The sequence below is a fragment of the Carcharodon carcharias genome, chromosome 23 (genome assembly GCF_017639515.1).
Source record: "Carcharodon carcharias isolate sCarCar2 chromosome 23, sCarCar2.pri, whole genome shotgun sequence".
Lineage (NCBI taxonomy): Eukaryota > Metazoa > Chordata > Chondrichthyes > Lamniformes > Lamnidae > Carcharodon > Carcharodon carcharias.
The window spans coordinates 4,432,371-4,454,055 of NC_054489.1; the positions used below are offsets into that span (position 1 = coordinate 4,432,371).

Genomic DNA, 21,685 nt, shown 5'->3' on the forward strand with positions numbered 1-21,685 from the left:
GGGTACAGTTTCACACACACTGACTGACTGAGGTACAGTTCAACAAACACTGACTCCCACTGGGGTACGGTTCCACACAGACACTGACTCTCACTGGGGTACAGTTCCACATAAAATAACTCTCACTGGGGTACAGTTCCACATAAACTAACTCTCACTGAGGTACAGTTCAACACACACTGACTCCCACTGGGGTACAGTTCCACATACACTGACTCTCACTGGGGTACAGTTCCACACACACTGACACTCACTGGGGTACAGTTCCACACACACTGACTGACTGAGGTTCAGTTCCACACACACTGACTCCCACTGGGGTACGGTTCCACACAGGCACTGACTCTCACTGGAGTACAGTTCCACATACACTGACTCTCACTGGGGTACAGTTCCACACACACTGACTCTCACTGGGGTACGGGTTCCACACAGACACAGACTCTCACTGGGGTACAGTTCCACACACACTGACTCTCACTGGGGTACAGTTCCACATACACTGACTCTCACTGGGGTACAGTTCCACACACACTGAGTCTCACTGGGGTACAGTTCCACACACACTGACTCTCACTGGGGTACAGTTCCGCACACTGACTCTCACTGGGGTACAGTTCCACATACACTGACTCTCACTGGGGTACAGTTCCACACACACTGACTCTCACTGGGGTACAGTTCCACATACACTGACTCTCACTGGGGTACAGTTCCACACACACTGACTCTCACTGGGGTACAGTTCCACACACACTGAGTCTCACTGGGGTACAGTTCCACACACACTGACTCTCACTGGGGTACAGTTCCACACTCACTGACTCTCACTGGGGTACAGTTCCACACACACTGACTCTCACTGGGGTACAGTTCCACACACACTGACTCTCACTGGGGTACAGTTCCACATACACTGACTCTCACTGGGGTACAGTTCCACACACACTGACTCTCACTGGGGTACAGTTCCACACTCACTGACTCTCACTGGGGTACAGTTCCACACACACTGACTCTCACTGGGGTACAGTTCCACACACACTGACTCTCACTGGGGTACAGTTCCACATACACTGACTCTCACTGGGGTACAGTTCCACATACACTGACTCTCACTGGGGTGCATTTCCACACACACTGACACTCACTGTGGCACAGTTCCACACACGAGTTCAGTTCCACACCTGCACTGACTCTCACTTAAGTACAGTTCCACACACACTGACTCTCACTGGGGTACAATTCCACATACACTGACTCTCACTGGGCTACAATTCCACATACACTGACTCTCACTGGGGTACAGTTCCACACACACTGACTCTCACTGGGATACAGTTCCAGACACACTGACTCTCACTGGGGAACAGTTCCACACACACTGACTCTCACTGGGGTACAGTTCCACACACACTGACTCTCACTGGGGTACAGTTCCACACACACTGACTCTCACTGGGGTACGGTTCCACACAGATTGGGTAGAAAGTTCTGCTTCTGTTGGCAGTGAGCATGTTTGGCAGCGTGAGTACACAATACGGCAGGAAGACTAAAAATCAGTTTTCTGCCATCGGGAAAGCAGTTTGCAATCATCGGCAGCACCTGTCAATGGCAGGCCACGTTTCGCACTCGCACATCTGAAACCTCATTTCAACTCCTTAGCATCACATTACAGGCCCTGCTCGCCAGAGTCACCCCCCCCTACCTCCCCCCGCACCCCCACCCCCACCCCATGCTGGATCATCTAGGCACCTGCCAACGTCTTTCACAACTGTACATAAGCGACATGCACCTGGCGAGCTGCACTTCTCTCAGGACTCGAGGTTTGTTTGCCTACCTTGCTTCAGGCAGCACTTGCCAGCCATCAACACCAGGCTTCACAGACAGCACCACATCGCTTTTAGATGGCTCCATGGGCAGGTCTCCACCCACCAGGCCAGCTGTAAAGCGGGTGTGGCTTTTCAATGGCTGCAGGGCTAGGGCTTGCTTGGGGAAGGGGGAAAACTGGCTGCAGGCAAGGGAAGAGGCTGCAGGGGTGGGGCTGTACTGGGGAAGGAAAGTATCCTAGAGTACATGTGGGGGCACATTTTGATCTGTGCAAGTGGCCTCAAGGTGGTGAGGGCTGAGGAGGCAGTGTCCAGAGGAGATGAGGCCAGGAGGAGATGTGAGGGTGTGAGAGAGAGTGAGCGGTGATATCCCTTGAGCTGGCAGTGAATGAGATGCCAGTGAATGTGTGATGAGCTTGTTGGTGTGAGTTTAAAGTGATCAGATGGTTGTCTTACCCTGGCAGCACGGATGTGATCATTTATCCTCTTTCTGCGCAGGATGGCCGACCTCTTCTGTCCAGTGTTGGTACTGACCACCAGTGCCACCGCCTCCCAAGCTGGAGTGATGAGATTGCTGGACCTCCTATGGCCAGGGGGCAGGGGGGGGTAGAGGACATCATGGGGGGGCCTCCAAAAGACATTCCAGTGACAGGTCACTGAACAATTCTTGGCTCTCAGGGCCATGTCTTCACTGGAGCAGTCCTGGGCTACAAGCATTGAGAACTCTGGGAGCGGCTGTAGTTTAGATATGGAACCCGGAGTAAGGAAGTGGTGAGATAACGGTGTGGCAGGCGATTCAATCCTGCATACTTGCTGCACGATTCCCAACCTCTGACCTGCTCTTGTAGGCCCCAGTATTTGTATGGTTAGTCCAGTTCAGTTTCTGGTCATTGGTAGCCCCCAGGATGTTGATAATGGGGGATTCAGCGATAGTAATGTCATTGAATGTCAAGGGGCAATGGTTAGATTCTCTCTTGTTGGAGATGGTCATTGCCTGACACTTGTGTGGCGCAAATGTTATTTGCCACTTGTCAGCCCAAGCCTGGATATTGTCCAGGTCTTGCTGCATTTGGACATGGATTACTTCAGCATCTGAAGAGTTGTGAATGGTGCTGAACATTGTGCAATGATCAGCGAACATCCCCACTTCTGATTTTATGATGGAAGGAAGGTCATTGATGAAGCAGCTGAAGATGGCTGGGCCGAGGACACTACCCCGAGGAACTCCTGCAGTGATATCCTGGAGCTAAGATGACTGACCTTCAACAATCACAACCATCTTCCTTTGTGCTAGGTATGACTCCAACCAGCGGAGAGTTTTCCCCCTGATCCCCACTGACTCCAGTTTTGCCAGGGCTCCTTGATGCCACACTCGGTCAAATGCTGCCTTGATGTCGAGGGCAGTCACTCTCACCTCACCTCGGGAGTTCAGCCCTTTGTCCATGTTTGAACCAAGGATGTAATGAGGTCAGGAGCTGAGTGGCCCTGGCAGAACCCAAACTGGGTGTCAGTGAGCAGGTTATTGCTAAGCAAGTGCTGCTTGATAGCACTGTTGATGACCCCTTCCATTACTTTACTGATGATGGAGAGTAGACTGATGGGGCGGTAATTGGCCGGGTTGGATTTGTCCTGCTTTTTGTGTACAGGACATATCTGGGCAATTTTCCATATAGCCGGGTAGAAGCCAGTGTTGTAGCTGTACTGGAACAGCTTGGTTAGGAGCACGGCAAGTTCTGGAGCACAAGTCTTCAGTACTATTGCTGGAATATTGTCAGGGCCCTTAGCCTTTGCAGTATCCAGTGCCTTCAGCCATTTCTTGATATCATGTGGAGTGAATCAAATTGGCTGAAGACTGGCATCTGTGATGCTGGGGACTCCCAGAGGAGGCCAAGATGGATCATCCACTCAGCAATTCTGACTGAAGATTGTAGCAAATGCTTCAGCCTTATCTTTTGTACTGATGTGCTGGGCTCCTCCATCATTGAGGATGGGGATATTTGTGGAGCCTCCTCCTCCAATGAGTTGTTTAATCGTCCACCACCATTCATGTCTGGATGTGGCAGGACTGCAGATCTGATCCGCTGATTGTGGAATCGCTTAGCCCTGTCTATCACTTGCTGCTTATGCTGTTTGGCATGCAAGTAGTCTTGTAGCTTCACCAGATTGACCCCTCATTTTGAGGTTTGCCTGGTGCTGCTCCTGACATGCCCTCCTGCACTCTTCATTGGACCAGGGTTGATCCCCTGGCTTGATGGTAATGGTAGAGGGGGGGATATGCCAGGCCATGAGGTTACAGATTGTGTTCCAGTACAATTCTGCTGCTGCTGATGGCCCACAGCACCTCATGTAAGCCCATTCTTGAGTTGCTAGATCTTTTCGAAATCTACCCTATTTAGCACGATAGTAGTGCCATACAAAACGATGGACGGTATCCTCAATGTGAAGACAGACTTTGTATCCACATGGACTATGCGGTGGTCACTCCTGCTGATACTGTCATAGACAGATGCGTCTGTGACAGGCAGGTTGATGAGGATGAGGTCAAGTATGTTTTTCCCTCTTGTTGGTTCCCTCACCATCTGCTGCAGACGCAGTCTAGCAGCTATGTCCTTTAGGACTCGGCCAGCTCAGTCAGTAGTGGTGCTACCGAGCCACTCTTGGTGATGAACGTTGAAGTTCCCCCACCCAGAGTATATTCTGCACCCTTGCCACCCTCAGTTCCCCCTTCAAGTGGTGTTCAACATGGAGGAGCGCTGATTCATCGCCTGAAGGGGTGGTGGGGTGTTATAATCAGAAGGAGGTTTTCCATGTTTGACCTGATGCCATGAGGCTTCATGGGGTCCGGAGTCGATGTTGAGGACTCCCCAGGGGAACTCCCTCCCAACTGTATCCCACCATGCTGTCACCTCTGCTGGGTCTGTCTTGCCAGTGGGGGAGAACATACCCGGCGATGGAGATGTTGGTGTCAGGGACATTATCGGTAAGATATGATTCCGTGAGGATGACTATGTCAGGTTGTTGCTTGACTAGTCTGTGAGGCAGCTCTCCCAATCTTGGCACTAGCCCTCCAGATGTCAGTCAGGAGGACTTTGCAGGGTCGACAGGGCTGAGTTTGCCATTGTTGTTTCAGGTGCCTAGGTCGATGCTGGGTGGTCTGTCCAGTTTCATTCCTTTGTGACTTTCTAGTGGTTTGATACAACTGAGTGGCCTGCTTGGCACTCGGAGATCAGTTTAAGAGTCTGGAATCACATGTAGACCAGTTAGGATGGCAAATTAGTGGATGGGACATTAGTGAACCAGATGGGTTTTACGACAATCAACAATGGTTTATTGGTCAAATTTCACCATCTGCCTTGGTGGGATTCGAACCAGGGTCCCCAGACCATTACCCTGGGTCTCTGGGTTACTAGTCCAGCAACAATACTACTATGCCACTGCCTCCCTTTTACAGGGCAGGAGGTCATTTGAGTCATCGTGCCTTTGCTGGCCCATTTGAAGAGCCACCCAATTAGTCTCACTCCTCCTGCTCTATCCCTGTAAATGTTTCCCCTTCAAGGATTTATCCAATTTCCTTTTGAAAGTTATTATTGAATCTGCTTCCACCGCCCTTTCAGGCAGTGCATTCTGATTACAACAACTCACTGAGTAAAATAAAAGTCTCATCTACCTGCTGAACATTTTGCTAATGATCTGAAGACTGTGATCTCTGATTACTGACCCTCTTGCCAGTGTGAATAAACAGAGGTTATTGACTGCTGCCTCACCTCCTCCAGTAAGTGTGTGACAGCCTCGATGTCATGGTATGTCTTTGTCACCTGGCCCACCCTTTCTGCACAAAGAACTGTGAAAGGAAACAGACAGTGATCAGTGTCCAACTCTGCCCCATCACCCACAGACCTTCTGTTACCCCCACCTCCCTTCGCTTCCCCTCCCCACCACTCCCATTTCATCCCTACAGCAGAATTCAGTCGTCCTTCCGCTCGAAGTCTGAGGGTTAATGTTTGAGATGCCCAGCTCTGCTCCCTCTCCTCACTTTTTAATATCTCCAACTGGATAGCAGTTCCACAGGCTAGGACACCACTCCTGATTTTCTTCAGGGTAATTCAAAGTGTTCGGGACTGCACACCTGGATTACTGGGTGTGAGGTTGGTGTCCATATCTAAGGAAGGATGCACTTGGGGGTGGTTCAGCGAAGGTTCACTAAATTGGTCCCTGGGGTGAGGGGACTGTCCGACGATGATGAGGCTGAGTAAATTGGATTTCTATTCTCTGGAGTTTACAAGAATGAGAGGTGATCGCATTGAAACCTGCAAGACTCTGAAGGGATAAAATCAAAAAAACTGCGGATGCTGGAAATCCAAAACAAAAACAGAATTACCTGGAAAAACTCAGCAGGTCTGGCAGCATCGGCGGAGAAGAAAAGAGTTGACGTTTCGAGTCCTCATGACCCTTCGACAGAACTTGAGTTTGAGTCCAAGAAAGAGTTGAAATATAAGCTGGTTTAAGGTGTGTGTGTGGGGGGCGGAGAGATAGAGAGAGAGAGAGAGGTGGGGGTGTGGTTGTAGGGACAAACAAGCAGTGATAGAAGCAGATCATCAAAAGATGTCAACAACAATAGTACAATAGGACACATAGGTGTTAAAGTTAAAGTTGATATTATCTAAACGAATGTGCTAATTAAGAATGGATGGTAGGGCACTCAAGGTATAGCTCTAGTGGGGTTTTTTTTTATTTTTTTTTATACAATGGAAATAGGTGGGAAAAGGAAAATCTTTATAATTTATTGGAAAAAAAAGGAAGGGGGAAACAGAAAGGGGGTGGGGATGGGGGAGGGAGCTCACGACCTAAAGTTGTTGAATTCAATATTCAGTCCGGAAGGCTGTAAAGTCCCTAGTCGGAAGATGAGGTGTTGTTCCTCCAGTTTACGTTGGGCTTCACTGGAACAATGCAGCAAGCCAAGGACAGACATGTGGGCAAGAGAGCAGGGTGGAGTGTTAAAATGGCAAGCGACAGGGAGGTTTGGGTCATTCTTGCGGACAGACCGCAGGTGTTCTGCAAAGCGGTCGCCCGGTTTACGTTTGGTCTCTCCAATGTAGAGGAGACTACATTGGGAGCAACGAATGCAGTAGACTAAGTTGGGGGAAATGCAAGTGAAATGCTGCTTCACTTGAAAGGAGTGTTTGGGTCCTTGGACGGTGAGGAGAGAGGAAGTGAAGGGGCAGGTGTTGTATCTTTTGCGTGGGCATGGGGTGGTGCCATAGGAGGGGGTTGAGGAGTAGGGGGTGATGGAGGAGTGGACCAGGGTGTCCCGGAGGGAGCGATCCCTACGGAATGCCGATAAGGGGGGTGAAGGGAAGATGTGTTTGGTGGTGGCATCATGCTGGAGTTGGCGGAAATGGCGGAGGATGATCCTTTGAATGCGGAGGCTGGTGGGGTGATAAGTGAGGACAAGGGGGGCCCTATCATGTTTCTGGGAGGGAGGAGAAGGCGTGAGGGCGGATGCGCGGGAGATGGGCCGGACACGGTTGAGGGCCCTGTCAACGACCGTGGGTGGAAAACCTCGGTTAAGGAAGAAGGAGGACATGTCAGAGGAACTGTTTTTGAATGTAGCATCATCAGAACAGATGCAACGGAGGCGAAGGAACTGAGAGAATGGGATGGAGTCCTTACAGGAAGCGGGGTGTGAGGAGCTGTAGTCGAGATAGCTGTGGGAGTCGGTGGGTTTGTAATGGATATTGGTGGACAGTCTATCACCAGAGATTGAGACAGAGAGGTCAAGGAAGGGAAGGGAAGTGTCAGAGTTGGACCACGTGAAAATGATGGAGGGGTGGAGATTGGAAGCAAAATTAATAAATTTTTCCAAGTCCCGACGAGAGCATGAAGCGGCACCGAAGTAATCATCGATGTACCGGAGAAAGAGTTGTGGAAGGGGGCCGGAGTAGGACTGCAACAAGGAATGTTCCACATACCCCATAAAGAGACAGGCATAACTGGGGCCCATGCGGGTACCCATAGCCACACCTTTTATTTGGAGGAAGTGAGAGGAGTTGAAGGAGAAATTGTTCAGTATGAGAACAAGTTCAGCCAGACGGAGGAAAGTAGTGGTGGATGGGGATTGTTCGGGCCTCTGTTCGAGGAAGAAGCTAAGGGCCCTCAGACCATCCTGGTGGGGGATGGAGGTGTAGAGGGATTGGACGTCCATGGTGAAGAGGAAGCGGTTGGGGCCAGGGAACTGGAAATTGTTGATGTGACGTAAGGTGTCAGAGGAATCATGGATGTAGGTGGGAAGGGACTGGACAAGGGGAGAGAGAAGGGAGTCAAGATAACGAGAAATGAGTTCTGCGGGGCAGGAGCAAGCTGAGACGATCGGTCTACCGGGGCAGTTCTGTTTGTGGATTTTGGGTAGGAGATAGAAGCGGGCCGTCCGAGGTTGGGCGACTATCAGGTTGGAAGCTGTGGGAGGGAGATCCCCAGAGGAGATGAGGTCACTGACCTCTACCTCGCGGAGGCTGAGCGTCAACTCGCAGACACTTCCTCCTACCTCTCCCTGGACCATGACCCCACCACTGAACATCAAGCCATTGTTTCCAGGACTGTCACTGACCTCATCTCCTCTGGGGATCTCCCTCCCACAGCTTCCAACCTGACAGTCGCCCAACCTCGGACGGCCCGCTTCTATCTCCTACCCAAAATCCACAAACAGAACTGCCCCGGTAGACCGATCGTCTCAGCTTGCTCCTGCCCCACAGAACTCATTTCTCGTTATCTTGACTCCCTTCTCTCTCCCCTTGTCCAGTCCCTTCCCACCTACATCCGTGATTCCTCTGACACCTTACGTCACATCAACAATTTCCAGTTCCCTGGCCCCAACCGCTTGCTCTTCACCATGGAAGTCCAATCCCTCTACACCTCCATCCCCCACCAGGATGGTCTGAGGGCCCTTAGCTTCTTCCTCGAACAGAGGCCCGAACAATCCCCATCCACCACTACTCTCCTCCGTCTGGCTGAACTTGTTCTCACGCTGAACAATTTCTCCTTCAACTCCTCTCACTTCCTCCAAATAAAAGGTGTGGCTATGGGTACCCGCATGGGCCCCAGTTATGCCTGTCTCTTTATGGGGTATGTGGAACATTCCTTGTTGCAGTCCTACTCCGGCCCCCTTCCACAACTCTTTCTCCGGTACATCGATGATTACTTCGGTGCCGCTTCATGCTCTCGTCGGGACTTGGAAAAATTTATTAATTTTGCTTCCAATCTCCACCTCTCCATCATTTTCACGTGGTCCATCTCTGACACTTCCCTTCCCTTCCTTGACCTCTCTGTCTCAATCTCTGGTGATAGACTGTCCACCAATATCCATTACAAACCCACCGACTCCCACAGCTATCTCGACTACAGCTCCTCACACCCCGCTTCCTGTAAGGACTCCATCCCATTCTCTCAGTTCCTTCGCCTCCGTCGCATCTGTTCCGATGATGCTACATTCAAAAACAGTTCCTCTGACATGTCCTCCTTCTTCCTTAACCGAGGTTTTCCACCCACGGTCGTTGACAGGGCCCTCAACCGTGTCTGGCCCATCTCCCGCGCATCCGCCCTCACGCCTTCTCCTCCCTCCCAGAAACATGATAGGGTCCCCCTTGTCCACACTTATCACCCCACCAGCCTCCGCATTCAAAGGATCATCCTCCGCCATTTCCGCCAACTCCAGCATGATGCCACCACCAAACACATCTTCCCTTCAGCCCCCTTATCGGCATTCCGTAGGGATCGCTCCCTCTGGGACACCCTGGTCCACTCCTCCATCACCCCCTACTCCTCAACCCCCTCCTATGGTACCACCCCATGCCCACGCAAAAGATGCAACACCTGCCCCTTCACTTCCTCTCTCCTCACCGTCCAAGGACCCAAACACTCCTTTCAAGTGAAGCAGCATTTCACTTGCATTTCCCCCAACTTAGTCTACTGCATTCGTTGCTCCCAATGTGGTCTCCTCTACATTGGAGAGACCAAACGTAAACTGGGCGACCGCTTTACAGAACACCTGCGGTCTGTCCGCAAGAATGACCCAAACCTTCCTGTCGCTTGCCATTTTAACACTCCACCCTGCTCTCTTGCCCACATGTCTGTCCTTGGCTTGCTGCATTGTTCCAGTGAAGCCCAACGTAAACTGGAGGAACAACACCTCATCTTCCGACTAGGGACTTTACAGCCTTCCGGACTGAATATTGAATTCAACAACTTTAGGTCGTGAGCTCCCTCCTCCATCCCCACCCCCTTTCTGTTTCCTCCTTCCTTTTTTTTCCAATAAATTATAAAGATTTTCCTTTTCCCACCTATTTCCATTGTATATAAAAAAAATTTTAAAAAAATAAAAACCCACTAGAGCTATACCTTGAGTGCCCTACCATCCATTCTTAATTAGCACATTCGTTTAGATAATATCACCAACTTTAACTTTAACACCTATGTGTTCTATTGTACTATTGTCATTGACATCTTTTGATGATCTGCTTCTATCACTGCTTGTTTGTCCCTACAACCACACCCCCACCTCTCTCTCTCTCTCTCTATCTTTCCGACCCCCACACACACACCTTAAACCAGCTTATATTTCAACTCTTTCTTGGACTCAAACTCAAGTTCTGTCGAAGGGTCATGAGGACTCGAAACGTCAACTCTTTTCTTCTCCGCCGATGCTGCCAGACCTGCTGAGTTTTTCCAGGTAATTCTGTTTTTGTTTAAGACTCTGAAGGGGTTTGACAGGGTGGACGCTGAGAGATTGTTTCCCCTGGTCGGGGGAATCTAAAACTTAGGGGCACGGTCTCAGGATAAGGGGCCGATCATTTGGGACTGAGATAGGGAAATTGCTTCACTCAAAGTGTTGGGAATCTTTGGAATTCCCTACGTCAGAGGTTTGCGGGTGCTTCATCGTTGAATAAATTTAAGGCCGGGATAGACGGCTATTTGTTGTCTCAGGGAATGAAGGGGTATCGGGGAGTGGGTGGGAAAATGGAGCTGAATCCCAAGATCAGCCATGATCGGATTGAACGGCGGAGCAGGTTCAACAGGGCGTGTCACTAATGGAGGTGCTGGCTTTCAGGTGAGATGTTAAACTAAGGCCCCAACGGCACTGTTAAAGATCCCATGGCCACTAGTTAGAGTCATTACTGCACAGAAGGAGGCCATTCAGCAATCAAGTCAATGCTGTTTCTGTAGAATAATCCAATCAGCCCCAATCCCCAGCTCTATCCTCGTGGCCTTGCATGTTTATTTTACTGAAGTGCCCGCCCAATTTCCCTTTGAAATTATTCATTGTCCCCTTCCACAACCCTCGTGGGCAGTGATTTCCAGGGTATAAGAGGCAGAAGGAGCAGCCATAGAGCCCCTCGAACCTGTGGAAATTTTCTCTCCTTAGCCCAGTGGTTACAGGATGAGATTAGCTGATCAATCACAGACCCAGGGACTGACCCTTGGGGGGGTTGAGGGGGAGAGAGGGGCACATGAAAGGCGGGGGGGGGGTGGAGGGTGCAGCATTGGCAGCTGTGTTTACGCTTTGGGAGACCAGAAGCACCAGCCATCCACCCCACAGCCCTAATCCTGCGCCAATCCCATGCTGTTAGAGTACGTGAGTAGCCGCACGTTCCGCACACTATATCCTCCCCCGTGCAAGACGCAGCCTCCTTGTCCTGAGTCACTAACGCCACAGGAAGGTCATGTCTTTGTTCTATAAATTGGACTTTATTTTCACACAGAGGTCTGACGGTGATTTGTAAAATGAGGAGTGACAGCTCAGATTTAACTCTTTGATTGCCCACCTCACCCATTCCACCACACTTTAACTCTGCTCCTCATTCTAACATTAACCCTTTGAAGATGCTCCCGGTGGCTTCGGGACACAGTGGTTGGCACTGAGTCCCACTGACCCAATCCCTGAATCTCTGACCCCCAGCCAGCGTCACAACAGGAGACCATAGTCAACCCCAATGTTCCTGGCATAATAAAGGGGGGAAGAAAAGGATCGAATTTCCACTGCAGAAGGGTCCCAAATGATTAAAATAAGATTACAATAAAATATATAAAAATAGACAACCCAAATTGGATTTGGACATGACAAATACACACCAGGCCTCAGCCTTGTAAAGCCCTCCTCACTAACTATTCCTTCACTGTCGCTGGGTCAAAATCACGGAACTCCTTCCCTAACAGCACTGTGGGTGTACCTACACCACATGGACTGCAGCGGTTCAAGAAGGCAGCTCACCACCACCTTCTCAAGGGCAACTAGGGATGGGCAATAAATGCTGGCCCAGTCAGCGAAGCCCACATCCCAGAAAAGAGTGGATGAATGTGGAATGCGTTTGTATGATCATTGGGAGCAATGTGCCCACTCAGACCATGGACAAATCACCCAGCACCACCCAATATCCTGGCTGACATGAGGAGAGTAATGGAGCTTGTGGAACTTCAGCACTTTCGGGAGGGGAGGGCAGAGAACAGAGAGAGAGAGAGAGAGAGTGAGAAAGAGCTGCAAAGAAAGCAGTGATTGAGGAATGCCAATAGAGAAAAACAGCGAGTTCAGAATTGTTCCAAACCTTTGAAATAGTTCATATGAGAATTGAAAAGTATTTAGAGTACAAAACGGGCCATTCATCCTGACACGTCCATGCTGGCGTCTATTCTCCACACCAGTCTCCGCACAGTCTAATCCCTCTCAATGTTTCAGCATACCCTGCTACTCCTTTCTCCCTCGTGTATTTATCCAGCTTCCCTTAAATGTATCTATACTGTTCACCTCAACCATTCCCTGTGGTTGAGAGTTCCACATTCCCAACACATTCCCTTTTTTCCACAATAAGACAGTTTATTGTTTATCAGCCTGTTTGGATGTCCAAGCGCTCTTTGGACACGCATTCCCTGTGAGGAATGCCAGGGTCTCCTCTCATTCCCCAACTCATTAACATCCTGGTGATTGGACACATTGGCCCACACTCCGATTCAATTTACTCCATTCTGTGGAAGAACAGCAGGAGCAGGGAATGGAGCTGAACCCACATCGCCCACACAAACACCCTGTACCTTGCACCCTCCCCCACCCCCTGTTCCTCTCACCACAACCCCCCCACCCCCAACACACACGGATCCATCGCAGTTAATGGGCTGGAGACATTCGACGGGTTCACTCTGCCGAATATTTGGAATTCTGACGATTGCAGAGTCTCCTTGGACCCAGTAAACCATCAGTAACCATCAGTTATCATCAATAACCATCAGTAACCATCAGTGATCAGCAGTAATAATCAGTTAACATCAGTAACCATCAGTTATCATCAGTTATCATCAGTAATCAGCAGTTTCCCCCTCCAAAGCTGTGAATTTCAGGTGAAGCAATAATTGAGGGAGAATTGACGGGGTTTCTGACATGACCCAGGGTGTGCTCGATTTCGACAATTTATTGCTCTCGCCAAAAAGATTCCAAATTCCAGAATGTCCCTGATACAAAAACACCCAGTAAAATGGCTGTCCTGACAAAAGGCCACTGAAATCATTGTGACTGAATCCCCTTCCCCTCATCATACCTTCCCGTGTGTCACATTGCATCGCATCACTGACATTGTCCCACTCAGCCACACAATTCCCATCGTCTTCACTGCTCCATGCATCCATGCCAACAAGTTAGCAGCTCTGTGCAATTTGAGCCAATTCAGACTGGAATATTCACGCCTAGACTCCTGAACGAATCTCTGGGCAGCCTCAGAAACAATCTATCCTTAAGATAGCTCCAGGAAGCGGTTAAACGCTCTCGCTCACTGGCAGCCCCGTGTTTGTAAATATCTGTTGGTGCTCCTGCCATCCAATGACTGAAAGCTCAGCTTGCGGGCTGACCGGTCTTATATACATGTCAGATCCAATAATACCCAACGGAGAGCCAAGCACACCTCAAGAGGGAGCGAACAAGAGAGCTCAAGGGTTTTTTGTAAATAAACTTCCATTCTTTAGCGTTAATCATCTCTAAACATTGCCCAAGAATTAAAACATTTGCTCTCTGTAAACAGTTAACAGAGCTTTCTTCTAAAATTGGAATTATTATTCTAGTGGTTTTAGTGCCAGCCCCTTTAGACTGTTCAATGGTTGATTCCCTGGTCCATGTTACAGTGATTCAGAATCAGGGAACTTGCACAGGACAGAGCTACACCCAGCCCAGACAGTCCAGAACAAAAACACTCCCTCACACACACACACTCAGACACACTGACACTCATTAAATGCAAATTATTCAGAGGAACCAAAGTTTCTTTATAAAGTCACAATTTTTTGCATCATTCCTTGTCTCGTAATTTCTCTTTTCCACCAACCTGACAGCCCCCCTGCCCTCCCTCCCTCCTGCAGTATCACCCCTGCCCTCCCTCCCTCCCTCCTGCAGTATCACCCCTGCCCTCCCTCCCTCCTGCAGTATCAACCCTGACCTCTCCTACTCACTGTTTTCTCTGCTTCACTCTGTTAAAGATAACAGACTAATGTCAAACTTTGGGGCACGCCAGAGGTTAAATAAAAATATGATAAGTGAAAGAGAGTTAAAAAGAAGAATACATGAATGCAAAGAGGGAGAGAATGTTAGAAACAGAGAAGATGAGAAAGGATGAGGGGAGACGCTGAGACCAGGAATGATGGGGACCAGGAGTGACAAATAGTCAGAGTCAGAGAGCAAAACTGGAGAGAAGATGAACAGCCACCGTGCATGAGTGTGTGTGAGTGTGCAAGCATCTGTGAAATGGTGCGTGTGTGTGTGTGTGTGTGTGTGTGTGTGAGCACACGTGTGTGATTATGTGAGAGTGTATGCGAGTATCTGTATGTGAATGTGTATTTGTGTGTGTGTATGTGTGTGTGTATGTGTGTGTGTATGTGTGTGTCTGTGTGCGTGAGCACATTTGTGTCAGAGAGTGTGTGTGTGTGTATGTGTGTGTCTGTGTGCATGCGCACATTTGTGTCAGAGAGTGTGTGTGTGTATCTGTTTATGTGTGTATCACTGTGTCGGTGTGTGTGTGTGTGTGTGTGTCTGTGTCTGTGTGTGTGTGCCTGTGTCTGTGTGTGTCTATGTCTGTGTGTGTGTGTCTGTGTGTTGTGTGTGTGTCTGTGTGTGTCTGTGTGTGTGTGTCTGTGTGTGTGTGTATGTATTTGTGTCTGTGTGTGTGTCTGTGTCTGTATGTGTCTGTGTCTGTCTGTGTGTGTGTGTATTTGTGTCTGTGTGTCTGTGTGTGTGTGCGTGTCTGTGTGTGTGTGTATGTGTGTATTTGTGTGTGTGTGTGTGTGTGTGTGTGTGTGTATGTATCTGTGTCTGTGTGTGTGTGTCTGTGTCTGTATGTGTCTGTGTGTCTGTGTGTGTGTGTGTGTGTGTGTGTGTCTCTGTGTGTGTGTGTGTGTGTGTGTGTGCACACGTGATTGCTCAGTCAGATCTGTCTCACAGGGTCTCCATGTGTTGTCTGTATCTGTTGTGCAATGCCTATGCTGAGCTCAGTGTTTTATCTGCACATTCACTCACACAAAGAATAATAAAATCCCAGCTCCAGTTTTGTAATCTTAGGTTTAATTCTGTGATTGCCATAGCAAGGATTAAGAATAATCCCCAAAATGTTTTAAATCCCTGAGATTCACATAGAATTATATAATATTTACAGCACAGAAACAGGCCATTCAGCCCAACTAGTCCATGCTGGTTGGTTATCTCCACACAAGCCTTTTCCCACCTTAAATTCATCTCACCCTCTCAGCAAATCCTTCTGTCCCTTCTCCCAAATGTGTTTATCCAGCTTCCCCTTCAATGTATCCAAACGATTCCCTCAACCAGTCTCTGGATAAATAAATTTCTCCTGAACTCTCTGTTCGGATTTATTAGTGATTATCTTATATTGTTCCAATTTCCCACAATTGGAAGCATCTTCTCGACATCAACCCTAACAAAACCCTTTCATAATTTTAAAGACCTTGAAAAGGTCACCCCAGCCTTCTTTTTGAGAGAGAAGAGACCCAGCCTGATGTTACAGCCTCTCAGCTCTGGGATCATCTTTGTAAAACTTTGTTTTTTATTCATTCAGAGGATGCGGGTGTCGCTGGCTGGGCCAGCATTTATTGTCCATCCATAACTGCCCTTGAGAAGGTGGTGGTGAGCTGCCTTCTTGAACCGCGGCAGTGCATGTGGTGTAGGTACACCCACAGTGCTGTCAGGAGAGAAGTTCCAGGGTTTTGACCCAGCGACAGTGAAGGAACATCGATATATTTCCAAGTCAGGATGGTGAGTGACTTGGAGGGAAACTTCCAGGTGGTGGTCTTCCCATCTATCTGCTGCCCTTGTCCTTCTAGATGGTAGTGGTCGTGGGTTTGGAAGGTGCTGTCTAAGGAGACTTGGTGAGTTCCTGCAATGCATCTTGTAGATGGTACACACACTGCTGCTACTGTGTGTTGGTGATGGAGGGAGTGAATATTTGTGGATGTTGTGCCAATCAAGTGAGCTGCTTTGTCCTGGATGGTGTCAAGCTTCTTGAGTGTTGTTGGAGCTGCACTCATCTAAGCAAGTGGGGAGTATTCCATCACACTCCTGACTTGTAGATGGTGGACAGGCTTTGGGGAGTCACTCACTGTAGAATTCCCAGCCTCTAACCTGCTCTTGTAGCCACAGTATTTATATGGCTAGTCCAGTTCAGTTTCTGGTCAATGGTAACCCCCCAGGATGTTGATAATGGGGGGGTTCAGTGATGGTAATGCCATTGAATGCCAAGGGAAGATGGTTAGATTCTCTTTTGTGGGAGACGGCCATTGCCTAGCATGAATGTCACTACACTAATCAGTTCAAGCCTGAATGTTGTCCAGGTCTTGTTACATATGGAAATGGACTGCTTCAGGATCTGAGGAGCCATGAACTGTGGTGAACAGTGCAAGAAGTAACACATTCTCCAGGGCCTCGACGTCCTTTTCATAATACAGAGATCTGTACTGTTCACAATACTCCCAGTGTGATCCAAACAAGGTGTGATACAAGTTTAACATAAGCTTATCTGTATTTTAATTCTATCCCTCTATAAATGAACCCCAGTATTACCTCAGTATCAGACAGAATGGGAATTAAAGAAATATTTGCATTTCTGTAGCACCTATCACCACCATTGAACACCCCAAAGTTTTTTACAGCCAGTGAAGTACATTTGAAGCGTAGTCGCTGTTGTAATGTAGGAAACAAGACAGGCCAAGTTTCACTCAGCAAATTTCCACAAACAGCACTGTGATAATCTCCAGGTCATCAGCTTTTCCGATACTATCTGAGGAATAAATATTGGCCAGAGCACCGGGGAGAACTCCCCTGATCTTCTCCAAAATAGTGCCCATGAGAACTTTTACATCAACCCGAGAGAACAGACAGCGCCAGTTTAACAACTCATCTGAAGGACAGCACCTCTGACAGTGCAGCACTCCCTCGACACTGACCCTCTGACAGTGCAGCACTCCCTCAGTACTGACCCTCTGACAGTGCAGCACTCACTCAGTACTGACCCTCTGACAGTGCAGCACTCCCTCAGTACTGACCCTCTGACAGTGCAGCACTCCCTCAGTATTGACTGTCCAACAGTGCAGCACTCCCTCAGTACTGACCCTCTGACACTGCAGCACTCCCTCCGTATTGACTATTCAACAGTGCAGCACTCCCCCAGTACTCACCCGCTGACAGTGCAGCGCTCCCTCAGTACTGACCCTCTGACCCTGCAGCACTCCCTCAGTACTGACCCTTCGACAGTGCAGCACTCCCTCAGTATTGACTCTCTGACAGTGCAGCACTCCCTCAGTGCTGAATCTCTGACAGTGCAGTGTTCCCTCAGTACTGACCCTCTGACACTGCAGCACTCCCTCAGCAATGACCCTCTGACAGTGCAGCACTCCCTCAGTACTGACCCTCTGACGGTGCAGCACTCCCTCAGTACTGACCCTCCCACAGTGCAGCTCTCCCTCAGTACTGACCCTCTGACAGTGCAGCACTCCCTCAGTACTGACCCTCCCACAGTGCAGCTCTCCCTCAGTACTGACCCTCCCACAGTGCAGCGCTCCCTCAGTACTGACCCCCTGACGGTGCAGCACTCCCTCAGTACTGACCCTCCCACAGTGCAGCTCTCCCTCAGTACTGACCGTCTGACAGTGCAGCACTCCCTCAGTACTGACCCTCTGACAGTGCAGCTCTCCCTCAGTACTGACCCTCTGACAGTGCAGCACTCCCTCAGTACTGACCCTCTGACAGTGCAGCACTCCCTCAGTACTGACCCTCTGTCAGTGCAGCACTCCCTCAGTACTGACCCTCTGACAGAGCAGCACTCCCTCAGTACTGACCCCCTGACAGTGCAGCACTCCCTCAGTACTGCTCTGGGAATGTCAGCCTGGAATTTGTGCTGGAATCCTGGAATTTCCTGACTCGGGAAAGACTGCTTGTCACGGAGCACTGTTTGAAACTTGAACATCACTCCTCCCTCGCACCCCCCCTGCTCCTCCCCTATTCCAATACTCACGGAAATACTTTAGTGTCTCCTCGATCTGTTCCTGAGTGAGGCGGATGTTATTGTCGGGAGCCACGAGTGGAGTGTTTAACCAGTCATCATGACTGTAACCATACACAGTGTCTGCCCTCAGTGTATACCTTGGTAAACCCTCCTCCAACAAACTGAAGATCTCAACCTCAGGGACATTTTCACTGTAACACACATCTGTGGAACAAAGGAAGTTAAATAGCTTAATCAGCAAGAGTGGAATGTAGAGGTAGGAACAGGAAGACAGGAACAGAGAGGAAAGAGAGGGAGACCAGAGTTGCAGAGGGGTTAGGGAGACAAAGCGAGGGAGAGGGAACGTGGAGAGTGGAGGGGAGAGAGGACAGGAGTGATTGGAGTGGGGACAGCAGAGAGGGGGAGGGGATGTGGAGTAAAGAGTTAACATCAGAAGCATACATGATACAATGCTGTCAGATCACATGACTGAATAGTAAGAGATACTTTGGAGAGAGCTGTAGCTCTTACTTCATGTGGAGTCAAAATGTAAATACACCCTGTAAATAAATAGTTCTGGTTAAAATAACTATGGACTCAAGCAGCTGACTCTTGGGAGACTAGACAATCCCCAAACCACCTCTAAATCCCTACTATCCAACATAACATGGTGGCAGCGAACAAAAGACCAAGCAAAGACTGAAAGAAGCCACGGGGCTGACAAGAAAAGAGAATCCCAATGGAAGGACATCAGAAAAATCACCAAGAAATCAGAACATCACAGGAGCAGCAGAGGCAAGCTGTGACACAGACTCGGAGAGACAGGCTGAGCAGTGAGCACAGGCCCAAAACAGCAAGCAACAACAGAGAAGCAGGATCCCATGCAGGAACAAGTCCAGGGCTCAGCAGATGCATGGGATTGGCTCGAGCGCTCTTTGAACCATTTCGGAGTGCAGAAGGCCCAGGAGTGAGACAACCAGAGAGGAAGGTTCACAAGGTACCAAACTGCTTCAGGATTACTTAAAGACTAGATGGATCAGGTCAGTACTCTACTTTATATTGTCGGAACCATTGGGGACAACATGATAGCAAGGCAGAGGGGTTGATGAGGCTTCGGCTCCTAATGAAGAAGTCATGCAAGCTTTCAACTCTTATTTCAGCCTCCGTCAGAGCTTAAGAGGAGTGACAATCACAGTCAGATTACCACTCAACTCCTTTTTACTTCACCAGAACGGAGCTGCACCTTCCTCGCCAACCTTCTCATTTAGGCCAGGTGAGGATAGAGCAACGAAGCTGTTCAGGAATCCCCTCAGTTGAGTGCAGCAGTGTTGGAGGAGTAAGTTTAAAAGTCCAGCCACTTTGAGAAGCCAAGGAGAAGATAAGCACCATAAATGGGTAGGGTGGGGAGGTAGGATGGCCAGTGGAGTGGGGGTGGGGGGGGTTCAGATGGTCAGTGGGCATAAAGTAGGTTGAGGGTTTTCAGTGGTCAGTGGTGGGGGGGGGAATCAGATGGTCGGGTGGAGTCGGGTGGTCAATGGGGAGTCAGATGGTCAGTGGGAGGGGTTAGGATTGGTCAAGGGTTGGATGGTCAGTGGAAGGTGTAGTATGGGTTGGGGGGTCAGTTGGTCAGTGGGAGGGGGTCAGTTGGTCACTAGAGGGGGTTTGTGTGGTCAGTGGAGGGTCAGGTGGTCAGTGGAGGGTTTGGATGGTCAGTGAGGGGTAGGATGGGTTGGTGGGGTGGTGGAGGGGTCAGTTGGGGGTGGGGGTTGGTGGGGGGTTGAGAAGGTAGTCAGGGGACGTGCCCCATTGGGGGGGATGGGAGGTCAGTATTATAGTTACCCAGGAGCTAGAAATGGTTTTAATACTTCTAACTTTTCCCAGGTAACTATTCTGCGGAGAGAGACAAAGCCAATCAAAGTCTCCAATTTCAATCGGAGTATTGGATGCTTCCCAGTGCAGGGTAATTTCCCATCGGAAGTTTGAACTTCCCAGCAATTCCCATACAGCCTTTGCATGGGGACTTCCGATGGGAGGGGGGGGCGGGGGTTTCCCTGGTGCATCTTCTGGATACCTCCTGGTTATGACCCTCTGGAGATCGGAGGTTATGGGCCAATAATTGTGAAGGTTAAATTTACCATAGAAAACAAAGGCCAGGCAAAGCATGGATTCTGGTGTCAACGATCTCCACAGGTTACAACAGGATCGTTGTCAGGCTGTGAGACGGAGCATTAACAGGTCTTTTCCAGACAAGGGAGGAGTTAACGCCGGTGAAAGCAGATCATGAGTCAAACGGATCTTAGGAAACAGAATCTGGTGTCTGTTCACAGGGAAGGGGAGACCCAGTGGAGAAGATCGAGCAACGGCCATTCAATTCGGACACCACAAAATGGAAGGTGCACCAGAGCCAGAGCCTGTCAAAATGAGGAAAAGTAACCAGCCAACATTTTAAATATATCCAGTGTGACAGGGACAATTCGCACAGACGAGAAGATTGTCTAGCGAGGTACAGAGCGCTACAGCTGTGGAAAAATAGGCCACTTTAAAACTGCTGGTTGCTCAAAAACACTGACAACCTGTAAAAAGAGGGAGAATATTTTAAAGCAGGAGACATGTAGACAAAGTGGAAGAGTGAGTGCATGAATCAACCTTCCTAAGGGAGATAAAATGACACGAAAGCAAGTGTTGGAATGTTAAACGCAAAGTGGATGGACACCCCAAACAGAGTTTAAAATTAGGCACAGGAGCAGGACTTTCTATTTTATCAGATGACATAAAATGGCTCAAACAGGTAACATTGAACATTCATCTATCAAATTACAAGGGTGCTGAGGGGACTGCATTAAAAGTGAAAGGGCAGCTCATGGTGAAGCTGAAATATAAAGATGGAGAAATCCTCGAACCTCTCTGTTATTCAAAATCACAAGGGCTCTCTACTGAGCAGAAAAACATTCCTAAAACTGAAATTAACCTGGCAAGTGGATGAAGTTGCTGATGAGGGTGACAGCAGCACATTCCAAAACAAATTCCCAAAATTGTTTACAGGCCTAGGGAAGGGAAGGACCAAGCAACCATGTCACCCCTACAAGCTGATGCTAAACCAATTTGCCTCTTTACACTCTTGGACAAAGTCAAGGGTGAAATTGAAAAGATGCAGCAGCAAGGGGCTATTTCACCCATCGCCATGTCAACAAATTGATGTTCAGGACAGGTCACAGCCCCAAACCAAACAGCTCCAGAAGAATCTGCATGGGTTTAACTCAACTATATAAATCAATGGAATGTGAGACTCGCCCAACGGCCTCAGTGAATGAGTCTTGCCAAACTAGCCAAGAATAACGTCTTTAC

At 49.2% G+C, this 21,685-nt stretch overlaps 1 protein-coding gene across 1 annotated transcript in view; it reads right to left on the bottom strand.

The window, feature by feature from the left end:
• The window catches only part of LOC121269106 (trafficking kinesin-binding protein 1-like), a gene marked incomplete at its 5' end in the record, with an annotated part of 70,245 nt that overhangs the window by 35,957 nt on the left and 12,603 nt on the right, over nt 1-21,685 (bottom strand). The window contains 2 exons of the mRNA XM_041173570.1: nt 5,594-5,670; nt 18,371-18,565. Coding sequence (XP_041029504.1) covers nt 5,594-5,670; nt 18,371-18,565 — 272 coding nt within the window. The remainder of the gene's footprint in view (nt 1-5,593; nt 5,671-18,370; nt 18,566-21,685) is intronic.